The sequence below is a fragment of the Bactrocera latifrons genome, unplaced genomic scaffold (genome assembly GCF_001853355.1).
Source record: "Bactrocera latifrons isolate USDA-ARS-PBARC rearing strain unplaced genomic scaffold, ASM185335v1 scaffold_99, whole genome shotgun sequence".
In the NCBI taxonomy this organism is placed as follows: domain Eukaryota; kingdom Metazoa; phylum Arthropoda; class Insecta; order Diptera; family Tephritidae; genus Bactrocera; species Bactrocera latifrons.
This window is the reverse complement of record NW_017537700.1, coordinates 13,063-35,980: the sequence shown is the minus strand read 5'-3', so window position 1 is coordinate 35,980 and position 22,918 is coordinate 13,063. Positions and strand designations below refer to the sequence as shown.

The window sequence follows — 22,918 nt, the reverse complement described above, 5'->3', positions numbered from 1 at the left end:
ATCAGCATGACGAGCTGAGCCGATTTAGTTGCGTTCATCTGTCTGTCATATGTACGCGAAAAAGTCTTTTTTCACTAATATTTCTCATTAATTTTTTTCATTAAAACATAACATATGTACATATGGTTTATATGTACATACTGCATTGCTCATACGACATGGTGTACCATATGAATACAGAGGTTGAAACATTTCTTTAGGGAAAAAAACTGAAACATCAGAGGCCATTTGCAAAAAAAAAAAAAAAAAATCTGCCATACTTGGTAAATAACAGCCACCCTAATATATAAATATGTATATATTTACACACACACACACTCACACATGAAAGTGCATGCATCGTTGTGCCTTGCTAAGAAATCGAGCAAATAAAAAATTCAAGCAAAATAATCGCGTACGGAAGCGGAAAAACAAAGGCTTGTAACGAACAAAGTATATACAATTACATGCACACTCATACACACACACTTGTATATATGCAATCCTTACGCGCTCGACAACGATGTGTATAAGAGACAGCTCATACACACACACTTGTATATATGCAATCCTTACGCGCTCGACAACAGCAAGTAGACGTATATCCTCCGAGTATGCAATGCCATTAAGTTGTCGCTTCGTTTATTTTATAAAAACAGTGCAGTCGCCGCGAGCGCGACGCGATTTGAAGGGAATTTGTATGTGTATATATATGTTTGTGTTTTCATATCAATACAACTATAATGCCAGCAACTGCAAATGGAACTTGAAATTTCGAAACGATTTTGAGTGCATAAATGTTTATCTTTTTTCTATTCCTTCTACACTCCTTCCTTTCCTTCTTCCATTCGTTTTTGTGACATTACACAGTGAGCAAAAAATATCGAATTTCGTGATTTTGTTCAAAAATTATTTATAATTTATTATAACCGTTTTTTTTTTATTGGCTGCTACGTTAAAATTAAATTGTTCGTCTTTAAAAAAGTCAATGGAAAAGTTCAAAAATTAGCRATTCTGTAGAAATGTTTGTTTATTTAGTAGCTGGTGGTTTCAGTTTGTGTAATTATGAAAAAGAGCTTTGTAAACTCCTTTTTGTCTCTTCCTGCATTCTTTTGAACCAATCATTCCAGCATAAGCTTCTACTGGTTAATCTTAGTGCAAGGAAAGCGAAATTAATTGGAACGATTTCTAAGTTTATAGAAWGTTTTAATTTTTAGTTTTCTTTTAACGAATTTAGTTCAATAGTTCTATCAATCTAATGATTACAAAATATTTAAAATTGCCTGAACTTAATTATCAGCTAAGCCATACAAATTTTTAATCCGACTATGTGAACCTCCCAGAGGTGAACTAGTAACTCATACCTACATCATATGGAAAATATGGAGAGAATGCTTCTCCAAGTTGCTGAATGACAACTAAGCATAACACCAATAGTTGGTGAAGCCGATTCCTCAACCAATGACGATGGAGCAGACGTTCCATTGGCCGAACATGAAGGGGTTCGAAAGCAAGTAGAAAGCAAGAATTTGGGATAGCCGCTAAACTAATGCGGCTGTGCAAAGTGAAGTTGAGCTCTACCTAAAACTTCATCAGAATTTGGGAAGGACCCGCGCCGTTCTATACAAAACGAGGAATAGAGAAGATAGCGTTTTCTATAAAAGTGTACAGCTGCTGGCGTACGCCGATGATATTGATATCCCTCGCTGTTAGTTCTGCTTTCTGCAGACTGGATGAGGAAGTGAACCAAATGAGTCGGGTAGTTAACGAGGACAAAACGAAATATCTCCTGCCATTAAAGGAACACTATATGGTGCAAAGGCACGGGCAACATCAGTTGAGTCGGCGTTACGATTTACGTTGATTTGTCTGGTGCTGAGTCCATATAATGTTGTTCGAATATATATATACACGCTGTTTGAAGGTTAGGACTAACTAAAAGCTGTGGAAAAATCGGGCTTAGAACCCCGTTCTCTCTCGCCGGTGTGAGTTACGACTTTGTTGCTGTGGCACTTTTCTTGAGTGAACAATTCTGASAAATATGCGTCTAAAGTCAAAGCGATGCCATAAAATACCTCTGATCTGTAGGAATTTAAAGATAAAATCTCACGATAGTGTATTTTCTATGGAAAATTTTTACAAGCCTTGGTCCAGTTCCCAATGTTAATATTAATGTTAATTTTCAGGGAATTTTGTTTCGGGTATTTCCAAAGAAATTTCGTGATGGGACTAAAAAAAATTAATAGTTCAAAAAAAAAAAAAAAAATACACCCTAATATATTATATATAGTATATAATGAACTGAGTCGATTTAGCCATGTACCGTATGTTCGCCCATGGGACGCTTACTAGTCCCAACGTTTTTGAGATATTGATCTGAAATTTTGCTCACCCCTTTTCTCTCCAAGAAGCTGCTCATTTGTCGGAACTACCGATATCGAATCTCTGTAGCATATAGCTGTCATACAAATTGGCCGATTAAAATCTGGTCCTTGTACGGAAATATTTTTATTTGTCGAGATATCTTCATGAAATTTAGTATAAATTATTGTCCAAGGCARCACTAAAATATTTGATAAAATTTTGTGGATCGGATCGTTTTAGCCTAGAGCTGCCATAYAAACTGAACGTGCAAAATCAAGTTGTTGTATGTAAAACCTTTTATTTGTTGAGATGCTTTTACGAAATTTAGCATATAATATGGTAACGCTGTAGTCTCCGTATACATTTTTTAGATCGAACCACTATCGCTTATAACTGCCATACAAACTGAACAATCAATATAAATTTCTTATATGTAATCTTTTGTATTTGTGAGCGATATTACAGTTTCACTGCAACCGAAGTTTACCTCTTCGTTTTATATAAATATTTCTTTAGAATTTAGATTCCGAACAGAACAGAATTATATATTTTTAATTAATTAAACTTGATCCCTTATTCCGTACGTCGGAATCTGTAGTTACACGATTTCCATGACTTTTCCTAAGCATAAGCTACGGCTAGCTACAAAAATACAGCAACAAAGCTGAGTTAAAAAATCACAAAATATGGAAAAAATATAATGAGTTTCTTTAAATTTTTTTTTAAATATTTACAAGCTGATATTCTTGATATTCCTGCTTTTCCGAAGTTTTCGCTTTTGGGGCTAAAGTATGTTAGTATGTAAGTATATACTATTAGTACTTGCTGTTGTTGTAAATACTGACAGCAATGCCAACATTAACTGCGACAGCAATGCTTTGGCGAACAAGCAGCAGACGTGCACAAATCACCCAAACACAAATGCAACAACAAACACATTTAAGCCGAAAACAGTGCATCGTTTATTGCTTTACTATCGCTGCAATCGCTGCGGCGCTTCAATTATGCCACTTACCGCCATTTTGCTTGTTTTCTCTCCCAACGAATACTTAACGGTAAAAGCTAGGATGGGTGTGTCATATACAAATACAAGTAGGGAGGCATGTGTGAGCTTTGGCTGTTGTTAACTTGTGTGGGGAGAGAGTGAGCTTCGAATGGTTGGCAACGCTGSCGTCTAGCTATCGATATATTGATAGCGGAATCCGCAAGAAATTAGGGGTACAATAACACTTACCCGCTAAACAACCGAATCTACACGGTCGTACATNGTTGCACTTTTGGTTGTAATAGGACTCCAAAGTATGCAAACGGTTTGTATGTTTCTAGCATATAATGTGGGAATGGAATTTATGTAGAAGTTCATAAAATGTTGTGTTAACTTACACGCTGTTTGAAGGTTAGGACTAACTAAAAGCTGTGGAAAAATCGGGCTTAGAACCAAGTTCTCTCTCGCCGGTGTGAGTTACGACTTTGTTGCTGTGGCACTTTTCTTGAGTGAACAATTCTGACAAATATGCGTCTAAAGTCAAAGCGATGCCATAAAATACCTCTGATCTGTAGGAATTTAAAGATAAAATCTCACGATAGTGTATTTTCTATGGAAAATTTTTACAAGCCTTGGTCCAGTTCCCAATGTTAATATTAATGTTAATTTTCAGGGAATTTTGTTTCGGGTATTTCCAAAGAAATTTCGTGATGGGACTAAAAAAAATTAATAGTTCAAAAAAAAAAAAAAAAATACACCCTAATATATTATATATAGTATATAATGAACTGAGTCGATTTAGCCATGTACCGTATGTTCGCCCATGGGACGCTTACTAGTCCCAACGTTTTTGAGATATTGATCTGAAATTTTGCTCACCCCTTTTCTCTCCAAGAAGCTGCTCATTTGTCGGAACTACCGATATCGAATCTCTGTAGCATATAGCTGTCATACAAATTGGCCGATTAAAATCTGGTCCTTGTACGGAAATATTTTTATTTGTCGAGATATCTTCATGAAATTTAGTATAAATTATTGTCCAAGGCAACACTAAAATATTTGATAAAATTTTGTGGATCGGATCGTTTTAGCCTAGAGCTGCCATAYAAACTGAACGTGCAAAATCAAGTTGTTGTATGTAAAACCTTTTATTTGTTGAGATGCTTTTACGAAATTTAGCATATAATATGGTAACGCTGTAGTCTCCGTATACATTTTTTAGATCGAACCACTATCGCTTATAACTGCCATACAAACTGAACAATCAATATAAATTTCTTATATGTAATCTTTTGTATTTGTGAGCGATATTACAGTTTCACTGCAACCGAAGTTTACCTCTTCGTTTTATATAAATATTTCTTTAGAATTTAGATTCCGAACAGAACAGAATTATATATTTTTAATTAATTAAACTTGATCCCTTATTCCGTACGTCGGAATCTGTAGTTACACGATTTCCATGACTTTTCCTAAGCATAAGCTACGGCTAGCTACAAAAATACAGCAACAAAGCTGAGTTAAAAAATCACAAAATATGGAAAAAATATAATGAATTTCTTTAAATTTTTTTAAATATTTAAAAGCTGATATTCTTGATATTCCTGCTTTTCCGAAGTTTTCGCTTTTGGGGCTAAAGTATGTTAGTATGTAAGTATATACTATTAGTACTTGCTGTTGTTGTAAATACTGACAGCAATGCCAACATTAACTGCGACAGCAATGCTTTGGCGAACAAGCAGCAGACGTGCACAAATCACCCAAACACAAATGCAACAACAAACACATTTAAGCCGAAAACAGTGCATCGTTTATTGCTTTACTATCGCTGCAATCGCTGCGGCGCTTCAATTATGCCACTTACCGCCATTTTGCTTGTTTTCTCTCCCAACGAATACTTAACGGTAAAAGCTAGGATGGGTGTGTCATATACAAATACAAGTAGGGAGGCATGTGTGAGCTTTGGCTGTTGTTAACTTGTGTGGGGAGAGAGTGAGCTTCGAATGGTTGGCAACGCTGSCGTCTAGCTATCGATATATTGATAGCGGAATCCGCAAGAAATTAGGGGTACAATAACACTTACCCGCTAAACAACCGAATCTACACGGTCGTACATAAAAAAAGCTAAAAAAAAAAAACAAGAAGAAAAAAACTCGCATGAAATCATGTTGCCACATTTCGTTGCAAGCTATGTGTGTGTCAGTGTAGCTGCAATTGTTGCTACGTTCTTACTGCTACTTTCATGCTTCTTGCCACTGCTCACATTGACTGGTTGTTCGGGTACGTGCAAATAGCGGAAAATAACGGAAATTGTTGCAAATTGAAAAAAGTGSAGCTATACATCAGCGGCACCGGGAGTGTGAGTTTGGAATGCCGCCTCGTTGCGCAGCATTGACAGCATTGCCGTTAGCACAAAATACTGAACTCGTTGCCACGCTTTCCCCTCGTGAATTTAGGACGAAGTGAAAAGTCAAATTAATACAAACGTTCGCCAGCGATAAGCGGCATGCACATAACGGTCACAGCATACGGCTCCGCGCTAAGCACCAGCTTCCAGCTTCAGCCTTAGTCGTTCGTTCGCCGGAACTTGCTGCGATTGTCTGATGGTTTTGCCGATTTCGGCAGGAATTCGTGCAACATGAGGATTAGCAGACGCTGCGCGCAACTGTGACTGGAGCTTCCTTCGCCCGCTTGGCTTATCAACGAAAAATGGCATAAATACTTTTAGCTGAATTGCTTGGCGGTGGTTGTTGTTGTGTTGAGCTGCTTCTTTGGGCCAAAGATGCTTTCGCTGGGAAGTTTGCAAGTGAAATGCATTGCTACCTGTGCTGRAGCATTTTCCGCTTGTGCTCCAATTCCAGTAACATACCATGCTTCATGCCTCATGATCTCGCGCTTTCATTCGAACGCTTGTATTACGGTRCACTRCTTATCCGCTATTTGCATCTGSGCGCATTTGCTATTGACATTGAGCAGAAAAATCAACAGTTACATACCTCAAAGCTTTCAAGCGCAACAGTGTGCAGCAGCCATTGAATAAGTGATTGAAGTGGCGATTGCGTTTCCTGGGGTGAAAAAGTCTGTGCGTATAATATCTAACTTCCATAACCCTGCTTATTTTTACGATGTTCATTCTCCACTTCCGTTTGAGTGYTAGAATTAGAGGAGAGGAAATCTCAAGTATGCATTAATGTAACACTAATCACACTAAGTSAAGTATACAACATGTTCAAGGGCTTATCCTCACGGATTCAACGTTATGGATTTTCATAAAAAAGCCGGACTATGGCCAAGATTAAGCTACTTCTGTACTCTCAAGCAACCATTACTCTTCCATTTCCCAATGCATACATATATACATACTTTTTCGAAAGATTTTTTTATGTTTTTGAAGAGTTTGGGCTGCTTGGGCTGCTTGGTAACCACAAATTTATTGAGCCAGCTAATATTTACTCCTGTCAATTCGCGTGGTTCGTAGAAAGTCTGGCAACCAAGATGTTTCAATCATAATCTGGCGAAAGCTAGACAGTGWAKAYGAAAKTRTCTAGATGTTTCCATCTCATCTTCTTTGCTGCAATTTTGACAAGTTGCGTCCTGTAAAATCTTTAGCCTCACCAGCTAAGACACCTATCAGGATCCTAATGGATCTTCTACGTTCAGAAGGCTATCGCAACTTCACAAATGCSGGTTGTTGACCAACGCTTACTGAACTCGCGCAAGGTCCATAGATCCAGGKCCCGAGGTGTTCCCAMCCTAATGGAATTTGAGTAAGAGTGCCCTTTGTAGCGAGCTCATCGTCTTTACAGTTCCCGTCGATTTTGCTGTGGCCAGGACCTCAGACAAGTATTATATAAAGTAGAAGTAGCTTAATGCGCTGCTAGTGAGGTCAAATAGTTTTGACTAGCTTTAAGCTCACTGTCAGCTACCCAGTTATTTTTAAAGCAGCGGTTTTTTCCTGATAAAAATTTCCACTTTGAGTATTAATTAACTGCTCATACTGAAGCCGTATTTACTTCATCATAAAACTAAGTTGACTACCTAACCACAGTGGAGTTAATGTGAATKACAAAGCTGATGAGTTTTTAAGGAAAAGAATTTATGGTAAATGGTGGGAGAATGAGAAACTTGTTTACTATTAGTCGTCTGAGCTTCATTCGAGTATGTTAAGCACTTGTTAACTGCTAGTACCATTTCGGTCCGAGCTATATCGTTAATGAGCCAATCACACAAACAGGGTTCCCATTTCCGTTTCCGTTTCCGATTTTAACCGGACATTGTGTAAGATTAAAAATTCAAATGTCGAAGTTGCATGAAAGATCACAATCATCTCAATACTCCCTTAACTTTCTCACTTGTTCGAGACTTAAGTTCACACACTTTGAATCTCAAAATTTCTGTCATCCAGTTGACCTAAATGAAGTAGAACGCCTGCTGTGTCGATATAGAAATTCCAGYGTCTGAAGTTTGTCTTGTCTTTGAYAATCCAATTATGAATGTAGTTCAACCATGCATATCAGATCAGTATACGAGTACATTTCCCGAATGGCTCATCTGACACTTCCATACATACAATCTTGATTTTTTCGATCACCGACTTCCTGTCTCAAAGAGAGCTCATGTGGAAAATAAATAATTGGCTTTACATGGCTGCTTAGKGAYATYAATTYTGGAATATAGAAAACGATTGTTAAKTTCTGRGTTACATGGATCACAAGTCGAGCATTTTGGTGTTTGATTACGTCGGAGATAGAATCCAAATATTCATACTCGTACAACATACTCTTATAAGGCCCAGACTGGTTACCAACTCGGCGACAAATAGTTTTCGTTGGTAAAAATTTTTTTCAAGAAACCTGCCTTATTTCTAATGGGTCTTCATCAGTCGTTTTCAAAGTTTAAAGCTAATGCGTTGTATTAACAATCATGTTTATTATGGCATGCATTTTCGTCGCTTTAGTCCACTGTGCTGTGGTCTCACCGCCAAGGTGCTACTAATGAAAAATTCACACAATTCAACAGCAATGTAAATTGTGCCAAATTGAAAATGTAATCATCATTCAACGGAAGCGTAACCGGAAGAATCCTAACAAATTCGCTGTCGTGGAAGAACAATATCGGCTTATAGCAATACCTACTTTATGTACGAAGCGCTTTCATACTAAATAGCTAAATTGCGTGCTGTGTTGTCTTGTTGTGTTGTTAAATAAGTATCGCAAAGCAAATAAGAAGCTCGCGTTGCAACAATCAAGCCGAATCCTTGCCCGACCCCACCCCTTGTGTATTTCACACAATGCTCGCTAAACAATACCTGTCCAATTTACATAACGCCCTGTTGCGCTGGCAACACCATGAAGGCTAATGGCTGTCCGTTCTTAAATATTGTGGCTAATTTAATTCGGTGCCTTCACATTTGCGCGGTGGGGGTAATGTAAATGGAAGCTTGAAATTAGATAATAATGAAGAATTATTGCAAGTACTCACTGARCTCACGCGGCGTGCTCTTTGCGCTGCTCACTTTAGCGTTGGAGTGTYTGTGGTCAGTGTGGGCGGTCAGTAAGTAAGTGAGCGATTGAGTGGTTCACTCGAGTTGTTTATGTTGCTGAATTGATTTTGAGAAGTGCGGGAGTAAAAGCTAGCGGGAGAAAACGTTTCAGAGTTTATTTCAATTACACTAAAACTTTTAAAAGTATTCGAGGTTTGGGTTGGTGCTACTTGGAGACTTAAAATAATATCKCACTATACACGTCATTCCTKTTAGCTATGTGKCSCCAATTGGAGATTCCAAATGTAWCCAGGACCTTCTCCACTTGGTCTTTCCAACGGAGTGGAGGTCTTCTTCTGCTTCCTCCAGCGGGAACTCGTCGAACATKTTCAGATATGGAGTGTTTTYGTCCATTCGAACGACATGATTTACCTAGCGTATTTTTATTCGATGAACTAGTGTCAAYTCATCATTCCATCGACTGCGGTATTCGCCGTTGTCAATGCGCAAATGACTATCTTCCGCAAAACCTTTCTCTCGGAAACTCGTAACGTCGACTCATCGGTGTTGTCATCGTCCATATCTCTGTACCATATAACAAGATGGGGATGATGAGTGACTTTTAGAATTTGGTCTTCGTTCATCGAGATTTACTTCTCAATTGCCTCTTAGTTCGAAGTAGCATCTGTTGGCAAAAGTTATTATGCGTTGGCTTTCGAAGCTGACGTTGTTGTTGGTGTTAATTCTTCTAAGGTAGACGAAGTCATCTACGACTTCGAAGTTATGACTTCAACAGTGACGTGGGAACCAAGTTGCAATTGCCACGACTGTTTGTTTCATTGCAGAAGATATTTCGTCTTCGTTCTTGGCTCGGCTCGGCTCGGAAAGGTCCTTCCCGATCCTGATGGATCAGTTTACAGAGCCGTATAAGTTTTACGGGAATACCAAATTCAGACATCTCGGCAAAGAGGCTGCTCCTTTTCTTGCTGTCGCAAGCAGCTTTGAAATCGACGAAAAGGTGGTGCGTGTTGATCCTCTTTTCTTTTTCCAAGATCGGGCGCATGGTCGGTTGTTGATTTTCCAGGCCTAAAGCCACACTGATAAGGTCTAATCAGTTTGTTTACAGTGGACTTTAATCTTTCACACAGTTGGCTAGATAGAACCTTATATGCGATGTTGGGAAGACTTGTCCCACGGTAGTTGGCGCAGGTTGTGGGTTGGATTTGGCAGAACACACATAAATTTCAATTGTCGGGCATGCTTTCGTCCTACCATATTATACAAAGGAGCTGATGCATGTTCCTTATCAGTTTTACTCCGGCGTATTTGAATAGCTCTGCCGGTAATCATTCGAAACCGCCGATTTGTTCTTCTTCAGAACCATGTCTACCATATTTATTTACTGGCTTGTCAACCATATCAGATGTTGCTAGAACGCATTGTCTCCATTCAAGCAACACTTAGTCTTGAGGGATTCTATATACGAGCTGTGGAAGACCTATTTCATCTGGATTCTAGAATACAACAGAGTATACACATTGCGCCTAGAGTGTAGTAGCCCTTGATCCATGTATCCGGAAAGGGATCACATCGCCTCGTTAGCACCCAGCAGGATATTGGACTTCACCAATATGCTGGGACTAAGTGTGTTCCTGTGAGTTAGGAGAGGGCACAATAGACCTAAGGTCGCGGTGCATTCCTCAATTATTTTATCTATGTATCTATCTATCTAGAGTGTAGTAGTAATATAACAAGTTGAGCTAGACCACGGAACCAAAACATATGTGATTTCCGAAAGGTTGTGACATCTGTTATCCTCTGAGAATGCAAAATTTCCAAACAATCTGTATTATAAAACAATTTTTCTTCATTCGGAAACGTAAACTCGATTCCGGTGTCTACAATGTTTTCTTGTCACGACCYTTCATCTTGTGCGGTTCGAATTTCTCATCATATATGAAATAAAAATTTATGTTTATGCTTAAAAAATACTAGCTTTCTACAATACGAGTATATGAGACTATCGTTTCTCACTCGTTTCCAATAGAAGCAAATCGGCTCAATCTTTTTTAAGTAGACTCTCGGATCTATATCCGGTGCATGTTCGGGCTCTTCGTTGTATATGTACATCTGGTTAGGTTTTATAGACTTTGATGAATAATAATCTTTCTTGTCTTGGATAATAATTCATGTCAAATTTCCCGAAGAGACCTAGTTAAATAAAAAATCCAGTTAAGAATTTTGATCGATCAGTTTGTTGGACAGCTATGTTCGCGTTCTGATATCGGTTCTGAGAGATGAACAGCCTCTTGGAAAGAAAAGAACATATGCAAAATGTMAAATCGATATCTMAAAAATTCCTTTGTTTTTCTGAATATGACGAACTGCATGGCAAACATAATAGGTATACGCTGTTTAGGGTATAATGAGCAGTAATTTTATATGGCACACTCGTTAACAGATAAGCAAAATTGAAGCAATATTATCACATAAAGTTGGATTGATTTTTCGCGTTAAGAGGTAAGCAAGAAAGTTTCTCATGTTCGATTTATTCTGTGCATAGTCCTCCAAAGCTTGTTAAAAAAATTGTAGAATATAATATAAGCCTTATTATAGATACATATATATATTTATATTTTTCACAAAGCACTTATGTTCAAGTAAAAACATTGAAAATCCCCACTTGTGAGGTTTGTTTATATCTCACAGCGCTTCTGTTTTGCTTTAAGTTGCTTACTGCTGTCTCGCTTTCATTTTGTTTGCATTTTTATATTTTTTTAAATTTTTTTGCTTTAATTTTCTATATTCTCATTGATTAAAATACCCTCTAATGCGATTAACTTTGTCTGTTTCACACTTGTGACCCCACCCTTGTTCATTACTCACTTTTGTCTCACAGCTATTAAGCTGTCTGGCTTTCCTAATTTTTCTTCAGCCCAATTATCAAGCACAAGCAGACAAAGAACAAGCGGAAAGGGAAAAGATAAAAATAAAAATAAATAAATTAGATTTCAATAAAGCTTTCTTTAATTGCGGCTCTGATTCGATTGGCAGCAGTTTATATTTCAAGCGGCTGCCCTTCGAAATTCAATTACAAGTCAATTATTAAATACTGCTCTCYCTCTCTCTTTGGGCAGTTGGATGTCCATGTCCACACTCATAAATTGTCCCAATTTGTTTGCAAACAATTTATTTTTATTATCTCCCTTTGGCCATTTTTTATTCAGCCTCAAGTTATTCAAATTWAATTTTTATTGTCTTCATCTAGCGRGATTTCGCCCTGAGCCTTTGGTTCCTTCGATTGTTCTGCACTCATTTGCCGAGATTAATTTAATCCGCGACGCATACTTTTTCCACCACATTGTTTTGTTAATTTGAGGTTAATTTTGTCGGAATTAATGTGTTTTTGTTATATTGACTGGAATTTTTTTTGTTGTTTCTTGAGGAGCATCGCATAGATTGGTGATCATTTGTCTCTTTAATTACCCTGAACTGTGTGCTGGTCGAGGTGCCCGTCAAATGTATATAATTATGTTTGCTTAAAAAGTATTTCGAACAGAGGTGAATGTTTTGTATACCAAGTACAGCGTTGGCTTTTACAAAAGTGACGTAATTAGTTGGGTTATTTACTTGAGCCGCTAATTAACAGTTGATGAACAATTTTAGAAACCGTTCTGCGAAGTACTTGTTCGCTTACTTATTAATTTCAATACATTTTGAAAGCCTTGAGGTATTTGTCTAAACTTCAAAACSTTTCTAATGTCCGGTTGAACCTAGTTACGAACTTCAAATACAAACTCTCTTAAACCCAATGACATAAGTYCACTTTCGCCGAAGGTGASACTGCCGAGGTGTTACAACCTCAATCTAACACAGACTTTAACGATAAAGGAGAAAGTGTCTGGTTGTTTCCATCTTACTCTTCTACATGCAACTTGTACAACTTGCGTTTGCATGAATGCCTACTGGACTCTTTACGATTGCGGCGTGATGAACTTTGTTAGGGCAAGCAGTTCAGTAGTTTTTTTTTATGTCCTGATCTATGCTAGAAGACTTTTGTATTAAATTAGGGGCTGATGGTAGACCTGCGTCTCCTAAGCGTACACAAAGTCCATTGGTCTAGTGCAAGAAAGCAAGATGGAGATGGGCAAGATGGATTGGAGTTGCAACTCGTTTGCGAACTTAGCGCTAGTGTTGCTGCTCTGCGTTTAGATTGAATGCTCTACTCCCTGAAAGAGGCTGCACTTCGTAGCAGTAAGATTACTGCAACCTTAATAGCAGTCACGTCTGCCCGAAAGACACTACAGTAATAAGGTAGTCTCAAGCTGAGCTTGAGGGGGAGCTTTTTGCAGAGAACTATCTCTTCAACCCACCCTCCTAGCGTTATATGAGCAGAGCAGAAGTAYCACTAGTAGCCTCTGCGACGCTGTGATGCAAGTTTACCGGAATGCAGTTGAAAGAGTAGAGAATTTCGGTGTGTCCTTCTTCGTATACGTTGTTAGAAATAAATCGCTTATAGCGTCCCTTTTGATACAAAACATCAATCGAACTACAAAAGTGATATCGAAAAGTCGGAAGATCGCTAAACTCGGTATATCGCCCGCTGTGATCATTATTTTGAATAACAATACGATTGAAATGAGTTCAAAGCTTCGGCTCTYGATAGCGAATAGAGAGATTTCCTTCAGCAAATATATACTTTTGGACAATAAGCGAGGTGTTTCATTGACATTTGGTTAGAACGTTTCCTCGARCTTTCTTAACTCTGGATATACTAGGTAAGAGATAAAATCGTTGCATATGTTGTTGTTGTTGTATAAATCATTAAGCAATTCCTAAATAATTTTGATGAATACCGCGAGTTGGCACTCCTTGTCTGGAAAAAAATACAACAAAGTGAACAGCAACAAAGGTCTGTATGGCAGCTATATGCTAYAGTGATCCGATCTTAAAGAAAATATATTTTGTGATTAAACAAGTTTTCCTTACATAATTTGATTCTGAGCATTCAGTCGGTGTGGCAGCTACATGCTATGATGSTGCCGACAAATGAGCAGCTTCTTAAAAAGAAAATGAAAAGTGGAAAAATTTAGAGTAATAACTTAAAACCTGAGGGATTAGTTCGCGTAGTTATACAGACGAACAGACAGATTGACATTCGCACTTAGCTTAATCAACTAAGCTTGTCAGGCTGGTAATTTATATTTATATATATTTTATGGAGTCTACAACTTTTCCTTCTGGACGTTACAAATTTCATGACAAATCTATACCCTATTCAGGGTATAAAAACAGTTGCTATCAATTTTCGACCTCTTCCGATTTCTTGTCTCAAATATCTTTTGTAAAACTTTAAATAAGAAAGTAAAACTAAATATTAGTCTTTTTTAGTAACACATCACTTACTTTTATACACTAAGATATAGCTCAACCATCAAAGCTAAAATAATTTGACTATGAAAATCGTTTTCCATCATTTTCTGCTTAAGCCCCGATAAAACTACAACTTTACTTTTTATTCTACAAATTTCCCATTTCCGCTTTTCTCATGTATACCCACTTGCTGTACTTTTGCCCTGTCAATGTMTGTATAATCAATACTTTTACTCTCTTCTCTTCCAGATCCCCATACTGGGCGCCAACACGYTGCTGCAAACTTGCTCCGCCCAACCGTTTAGCAATTCATCATCGTTTCTCGTGAAGGTTGTGTCGAATATTGGGCTCATCGTCACAGCGCTGGTCGCGCTGGGATTCACTGTTTGGTGTAAGTTTCACTAATGCCCGGTTCGCCGAGCACATACTCAGTTAGATACATACATACTTAGCCACTTACTTTGCGTTTATACGCCTTTTTCGTTTTAGTAGCAAAAGTTCAGAGTTTTCTTTGAGAACTTACGGTTTAAGTTTCAGTTTTTCTTTCACCTACTTGTAGCGCAATTATTTTACATTTTCCATTGAACGTTGTTCTGYGGCGTTTTTGGTGCGGCAGCGTGTGCAAAGTTTTAGAAATTGGCACTTTAGCAATAAATTAGTTTGCAAAGATATACATGGGTATACTATATTGGTTRGTATAATGCCGAGGGCAGGGTGTGCGTAATATATACATATCCTTGTAATTACAGATATTTTATCGTGTTTTATGTAAGCCAATTGTCTTATACATATGTAGTCGATGCGTTTGGAAAATGTTCTTACATATCCATATGTATACACTTATATAATTGTAATTATACATATATATAATTTTTTACTTTTGGCATGATCATTTTCAAGTATATTTGTAACTTTTACTGTAGGTCACAAACAAATATTATATTTTTATTTAACTCAGATAGCTTCAGTAGATATCTTCTCTTAATTTACTCTATTTAACCCTAGCCTAATACTGTGAAAGTACCTCGTCCTTAACCTTATTGTCTATTTGGTGAGTATTTACAATTTTGTTTCCGAGCATTCTTAAGGATAACTGTTTACTTAGATGATGAGAAGCTATATTTCTGGTTTTGGTTATTAGAGAGAGCTAGCCAAAAATGTGMATTAAAGATTCCAACATTCATTATTTGATGATATCGTGAATGAATTATAATGAATATAGTATAGTGAAAATTATATTCAAATCATCCCCAAATACGATATAAAGAGGGATCCATTTCGAGATTCCGTACATAGAAACTTGAAATTTAATTTCAAATGCTTATTATCGAAAGAACATTATTTTGCGTTTATTTTGCATTTATTTGATGAATATTATCTCTTTAAAAGTTTGRCCGCGGCTACGACTCAGACAGTCYATCTTTGAGTCCAATTTTCGATAACTCGTTCGAGCATTTGGACTGGTAACTGGTACATATCCCCACAGGAAAAAGTCTAACGACGTATACCACATGATCCCGCCGAGATCATGGTTCGCCGAGATCACGAGCTTCAGTTTCAGGCATAAAATAGTCGGTTATCACGGCGTCGCCGATATCATTTTTGAAGAAGTATGGGCAGATGATTCYACTGGAACACAAGCCACACCAAACCGTTATTTTTTCTGGATGTAATGGCGGCACTTAAACTTCTTTAGATTTCTCTTCGTCTCCAATGCGGTAATTTTGCTTCTTTACATACCCATTGAGCCAGAAATGGGGCTCATCGCTAAACAAAATTTGGCTCAAAAACGWCGGATCTTCTTGGAATTTTTCAAGAGCCCATAGAGCGGAGCGATGCCACTTGCGAAGGTCGAGCGGCTGCAGCTCTTACACCAGCTGTAATTTGTACGTTTTCAATTTAAGATCTCGATGTAAAACGCGCCAAGTCGTTCCATAAGTCAGTCCGAGTTGCTGTGAACGACGCCGAATCGACTCTCCACGATCCTGTCTCAGCTATGGCTGTTATATTTTCTTCACTACGTCATCGATTCGGCCAAATATTATCCAATAATGAATGCTGAGTCTCAAGATGAGTGRTGGTGTTGCGATGGGRAATTTTCGTAATAAAGTTGAACGATTTGTAAACATTGTTCAGGCGTAAGTCTGAAGTGTCAAACAATACTGAGCAACCATAATATAACAGCTTGAAAAAACTCAAGCGTGATCTGTCAAAAAAAGGCTATTGAAAGAAGTACCTCTACTTGGATCACCCGTTAGTTTCGATGCAATTGAGGTCAACGTGTTTTTTTATTTGTTTCTGTTTTTGTGCCATTCACTCTATTTTTGCGTAACTTTTGGCCGTCTCGAGTATTTTTGTTACCACCAAGTTACATAAGTCGTAAGAATATTCAATAGCTATGTACATTGATAAATGTTATAATTCCTATGCATTAACTACCGTTATACGCTAATTTATACAATATCTGTTCAAAATAGTTTCGAAGTTTTCGAAATCGTTTTATTATTTTTGCCTCAARCTCGATTTAACTCAACCGACCTTTATCACGGTTTGTCATATTTTCTCGCCGAAGTTGCTGAATTAAGTTTTTTGTGGTTGCAGCTTATCGCCTRACACTCAGTGTGCGACATATGCTTACCGTTCACCAGTTTCGAGCGTGTAAGTTCTGTTTTGGTGTTTGTTGTTTTTGTTTTTGCATTGAATGCGACCGCCATCAAAACACTTATCGCCACCAGAAATGCGTGTCGCAGGTAAATTGAACCAACTGTCGATAAGCATTTTGACAGTCCAAAGCTTTACTGTTATTATCAGTAGTGGTCGCAGACTTAGTGGCATGCAACAGCCTGCTGGCTGTCGACATTTTAAGCCGCGCAAAAATTGCAACTTACTCGACCGAGTATYAGAGCTGTGCGCCACTGCCAGTGGATAGTTGGAAGTGGAGGRGAAGGGATAGCGTACGAACAGCAACCGGCAAAGGGTCATTTGGTGGGCGTAACTGTTTGTTTGTGGGCAAGAGGTAGTCAACTGTGCATTTGCTGGCTGCCACGAGACCGCTTTATCGCTGCTGTTGTTGTTATATTATTGTTGTTGTTGTTATATTGTTGTTGTCTTTTTTTACCTAAACACTCTGGCTTTGGCTGCGTAACCAATTAACTTGGCGCTTGTAGTGCTCAAGTACATAACGAGATTCTATGTTTTCCCAAACTCTTCGCTGTTTTCGCATTTTAAATATTAGGTTGTCAAAAAAGTCTTGCGGTATTTTCGCTAGTTGGCGCTGAGAGCGCGTAGTTCTASTTTTATTCGTCGTATCGTGTCATGCTATACCTTTTTGGAAAGCTCATTTCACGCGCTAACACGTGTTTGTCGTTCGTGAGTTATAGCGTCGCAAACATGGAGCAGAATAAAGAGAAAATACGGCATTTTTTACAGTACTACTACGATAAAGGCGAAAATGCATCTCAAGCCGCCAATAAAATTTGTGCAGTTTATGGACCCGATACAGTTTCCATTTCCATCGCATAACGATGGTTTCAACGTTTTCGTTCTGGTGTAGAGGTGGTCGAAGATGCGCCACGCTCCGGAAGGCCTGTCGTCGAAAATTGTGATAAAATCGCTGAATTATTCGAAAGAGACCGGCATGGGAGCAGCCGTAGCATCGGTCAAGAGCTGGGCATTAGTCATCAAAAAAAGTTTTATGAACAATTGAAAATTCAATAAAAATACCGCAAGACTTTTTTGACAAACTAATAGTAGTGACCCTACACATATGCGTGCATATGTGCGTGTGTGAGTAATGTACACAACACAGCATAGTCAACTAAATTCATGGCATTACAAACGCATATATCGGCAGCCATACTGTTAAGCCCACACGCCCGCCATGTATACACGGTCCAAAAATATTTCCTAAAACTGATAAACAACTTTGCTATGTTGACGCCCCAACGAACAGGCACAAAACAATACACAGGACATGAAAACGCACCGGCAGCGCCAACACAATTGTTGGGCCTCTTGTGTGTACTCCGTTTACGCTTTTGGTGTACACCTGTGGCTGCAGCAGCCGGGATTTCTACGTCGCTCCACTAAATCCAGTTGTARCAACAAACATTTGTTTTCTACCTCAATGGCGTGGGCATTTCCAGTCAAATGCCGTCAGTGTTGGTCTTTTGTCTCGTGTAATTTGGTGTGTAGGGGCGACTTTTTGTTTCGTTGGATGGTTTAATGTACAGCTYTTTAAACTTTAAAGTTCTATGTTCGTCATTGCCTCYAGATGARCGACGTTTTCTGTAAGCTTATAACACAATTACTTCACGACYCCAATATTTTAACAATRCACGATCTCTGCTCGTTTAATCTTKCTGAGGRGTCAACTCTTGACTGGTTATAAATCCACTTCCTTCCTTCCTTTCCAATGATGTGTTATGCGATAAGGCCAGYTCCTCATAGAATAATAGCTCTTTGAAACAATTTTAGCTATGATTTATAATATTYGAGCATCTCACGTCTACTACAGAACTCTAATAAAATCGTAGCATAAGAGCTCAATAGTCCTTCAGGGCTGATTGAAGATTCTTTTTTCGAATTATCGCTCTTTAAGACATATGAGGTYCTCGTCAGTGGTTTTGGAGTTTGGCTATAATTCTGGGTTAATTGGAATTACCGACTAATCTGAATGTATGGTTATGTTTTATGTTACTTTTCGGATAGTAGAATCTAGTGCAGCCAGTAGTTTTCTGCGCAGTTTTCTGCGAAGTGGTCGACGGGTTTAGTACCACTTCAAGAGCCGCCGCTGAAGTTGTTCTTCCAGCACCCGACACAGTTTAGCGAGCCTCCTTTCCATTGGCTTCAGGCAAGTGGATTGCTGTACGCCTGACCACCATACTACTTCTCAGAATTGGTCTTACAATAGTCGGTAGGTTGTGTCGAGCATCTGCCTACACGTACTTAAATCATTGCTAGCCTTTATCACTCTACCTTCTTGGTCTTACCTACTTGGTGCGGTGCTTGAGAGAGAGCAAATAAGTACAAACTATTTGGTGATATAATAAATATCTGAAACATGTTTCTTTGGTTATTTTCGGAGAGGGGCTTAAGCCATTCTAAAGGTTTAGCTCCTACTGTGCTAGTTCAGTTCTAACCTTTTTTCTATAAGTCTATAAATATACCTAATTACCTTAAGATAGTTCTTAACAAGCTATTTATAACGTTTAATAAATCAAGCGATTTTAAATAAGTAAAAATGGGACCGGGTTCTACCTTACAGCTGTACAGTAATCCGTAATAATTTCGAGGTAAGTCGATTACTTCGAAAATACAGCTGGTTGTCACCTTCATTTGATGCCAAAGGGTTTGGAAGATGGGGTCAATATGTGACAGAACGTCCTTAGAACCGTGAGAGTACATTTTTGTCCGCGTTGTTTTGAAACTGAAATAAAGTTTAGAAATTAACTCAGTGACACTTTTTTCAATCTTTCTGGAAATAACCCTGTAACACCTATACTCCACTTTGACAACAAACAGTTTGTGTTTGTGTTCAGCAGCGTTTTTTGGTTAAAATTTTGTTATGCTTGATGAATTTTCGATCTACACCATTTGCTGTTCCTTGAACAGGGTATACCTATTAAGTTTGTCACGACCCCAAAGGAAACGTCGGAGACCCTATATAATAAAAATACATATGTGACCTGCTCTACGAAAAGAGAGCTAACGTGCGAAATGACTTATGACTTTTTGGATTCTATCACGTGAAAAAGCATCTCGTCTTCCATCCGAATCAACTAAAAAGTGAAAATTGATTTTTTGACACCTGACCCATCAAAATTCTTCTTCAAAAAAAAATCTTTTTGTACCCTATTATGCTACAAAAAATACACCTGTGAAGGGTATTAAAGTTTCGGTGCAGCCAAACTAAAAGTTTTTTGTTTGTTTTGTGTTTTTAATTTCATTGCAATTTGTTTGTTTCTCTACTTGTTAGCCACCTGGTCTGTGTGTGCTTTCCCGCAAGCATCCAACGCCATAAAGCTCGCGCGAACACTTCGCAGAATTTGCTCTATACTTTTTTATTTTGTTGCTTTTCTTTGAAATTTTCAATACAAACACGAACACACAGGCACGGAAAAATGCCAGCCAATGCCATATGTTTGCTTTCTATATCCTTGTTATTTTYTGAGTTGATTAATTGCATTTCCTATTCTTAGACACATACACACATACTCACCCTTCTCACCGTCTCTCTTTCTCTTTCTCGTTGCAGTGTATGTATTCCTGAGTCCACAGCAGAGCACAACGGAAATCAACGCTGACGGTAAGTTTAATTAATAATTTTCAATGGTGGTTTCCACTTGTGGCTGCCTCTTCGGTTAGCTGGCTGCACTTGTGCTTGACGCTGCTCCAATCCGGGTAAATTTTTGCCAGCTACCAGCTAAACACTTTTTGGCAGATTTGTTTAGAGATTTTAGTGTTGTTGGTGTTCTCATGTGTTTAGATTTATTTTAAATCAATTAGTGCACATGTTTTGGAAAAAGGCTTCGTCCAATGCGGGGACTTTGTCCGGAAAGTTTGGCAAGTTTCAAAATGTATATTGAAGAATATTGAGTTTTTGGCGCTTCACTGCCGCATATTATTTGCCAAATATTAATTAGTGGCGTGCGGCTTTTCATATGCGCTGGAATTCTTATAAATTATTATTATTTTTTTTTTTTTTTGTAAGTAATAATATCGAATTGCATTATTTTGTCGACGAAAATATAATTAAAATAGTTTTTGGTTTTTTGTAAACCCAAAATTTGAATTAAAAACAAATTTTTATCCCAAATATCCGTTTGAAAAAAAAAAAAAAAAAATGTGATCCTAAAAACCGGATTAATGCCAACATCTTGGATTAAAATTTTAGTTCCAAAATCGGAATTAAAAATTGAAAAATTGTATTCTTACTCCAAGATGGAGAAATTACAAGTATTTATTTAGCTCAGTGGGACTCATAAAGGTWTCAAAAAGAACAAATAGCTCGAGAAATAAATTTCTTACATTTACCTRAGCTGGAAAATATTTCTGTATACTTAAAACAGACGTGTAATCACATTATCACTTTGTAGAGATGACCGAGTTAAGAAGAAATTACCACACTAAACAGTTTTAGATCGAATCCAAATTTCTCTTCGGTAAGGTTTGCCATTTGATCATGGAAAGATATACGATCCAACAACTACTCGAAATTATTAAAATATACTACCGAAATTCGCAGTCAGTGAGCTCAACTTTAAGAGGGTACATTCGATGCCATTAGTGCTTTTCTTCTTCTTTTTTAACTTTCGTTCATGACGTATCGTATGTTAACCTTATTTTCAATGGGATAAGTGCTAATAGTTATGTTTTGGCCAGTTTAAGCTATTTATTTCAAGTTCGGGGTTAAGTGAAAAATTACTCATTACACGAAATGTCATAAGTTGACTGGAGTCGCAATCGCTATGAAAGCACAGACACTATGTTACGTGCTAGAAAAAAAATGATAAGGTATGACTTACGATCCAAAAAGTCAGTACGAAATTGCAAAATCCAACTAGAGTGATAATGAGATAATGACATATTAAAATCCGTATGCCCCTGAATCGATGCGGGATTGTCCGCATAGATTTCAAACTTTTATCTCMACGGGGAAAAAGTCTAACGGTGTGATATCCCACGAYCTTGATGGCCAATCGACCAGCSCAAAACGAGAAATTATCTGCTCACTAAARTSTTCTCTCAACAAATCCATTGATCTATGCAAATGTCRGCGAGATCACGAGCTTCAAATAGTCGGTTATCATGGTCGTCGGATCTTCCGGGGCTTTTTCAAGTGATGTGGCTTGGGAAGGTCTAGCGGCTTCAGTTCTTGCACAARCCATAATTTGTATGCTCTMCTCGTTTTCGTCTTATTTTACTGTATGTATTTGACAGATGAAAAGTTCTTTTAGTCATCCTGCTCTCTCAGAATTGCGACTTAGTTATGGAAATTCTTGGAACTAGATCACCCTCTCATATGCTAAATTTTATTCCAGTTATGAATATTGCTTTCATAATTTCCCATAATCGCCAAAACTCCTGCTTGATAACGCCAAAGTGGATGTTGTAATTGCATTCTTCATCACGCTGCCTTCTCAAAGTGCTGCCGTATAACTGTCAGCATTATTAGATAAGTGCGCTAGCGCTCTCATTAGTCACAAAATAGAGACTCGCGCTAATAGTTATCTTCCAAACTATTTATTGTCGCTTCTGAATKTGAAAAGAGTTCACAAAAATCACTTACAAATTGTTACATTATTTAATTAATGACCTCTAACGAAAATTGCATCCGCTGTCGCTTCATTAAGAAGACGCTAAGAACCGCGACCCACGAAGGCGGCGCTGTTGGGTGGTGTTAACTGCATTACCTGTCCGGTGTAATTTATTGTATTTATTGGACACGTACGTGGCGTRCCCGGGCCCAGCGACGACCAACACAACTAATTCATCTGCTGTTGTTGTTGTTGCTGCGTACAAATTGTTAACGATAAAGCACGAGCGACGGCGACCCTGGATAAACGACTTGACAAACTATGCAAACGTTAGATTTTGTCGCTGTTGTTTGGATTTTATTATAGTTTGTTTGATGATTATATCTAGTATATGGCTATCCTTCGCCTTTCGTGGTGCGCTATAATTTCTTACTACTTATGCAACTGAATATTTATTTATTTAAACAGTGGGCAACA

At 38.0% G+C, this 22,918-nt stretch overlaps 1 protein-coding gene across 1 annotated transcript in view; it reads left to right on the top strand.

Annotated features, from left to right (window-relative positions):
* LOC108977990 (nuclear pore membrane glycoprotein 210) overlaps nt 1-20,490 on the top strand; it is a gene marked incomplete at its 3' end in the record, with an annotated part of 92,763 nt that extends 72,273 nt beyond the window's left edge. The window contains exons 22-23 of the mRNA XM_018948015.1: nt 14,433-14,574; nt 20,440-20,490. Of these exons, the coding sequence (XP_018803560.1) occupies nt 14,433-14,574; nt 20,440-20,490 (193 nt within the window). The remainder of the gene's footprint in view (nt 1-14,432; nt 14,575-20,439) is intronic.
* Between the last annotated feature and the right edge of the window lie 2,428 nt (nt 20,491-22,918).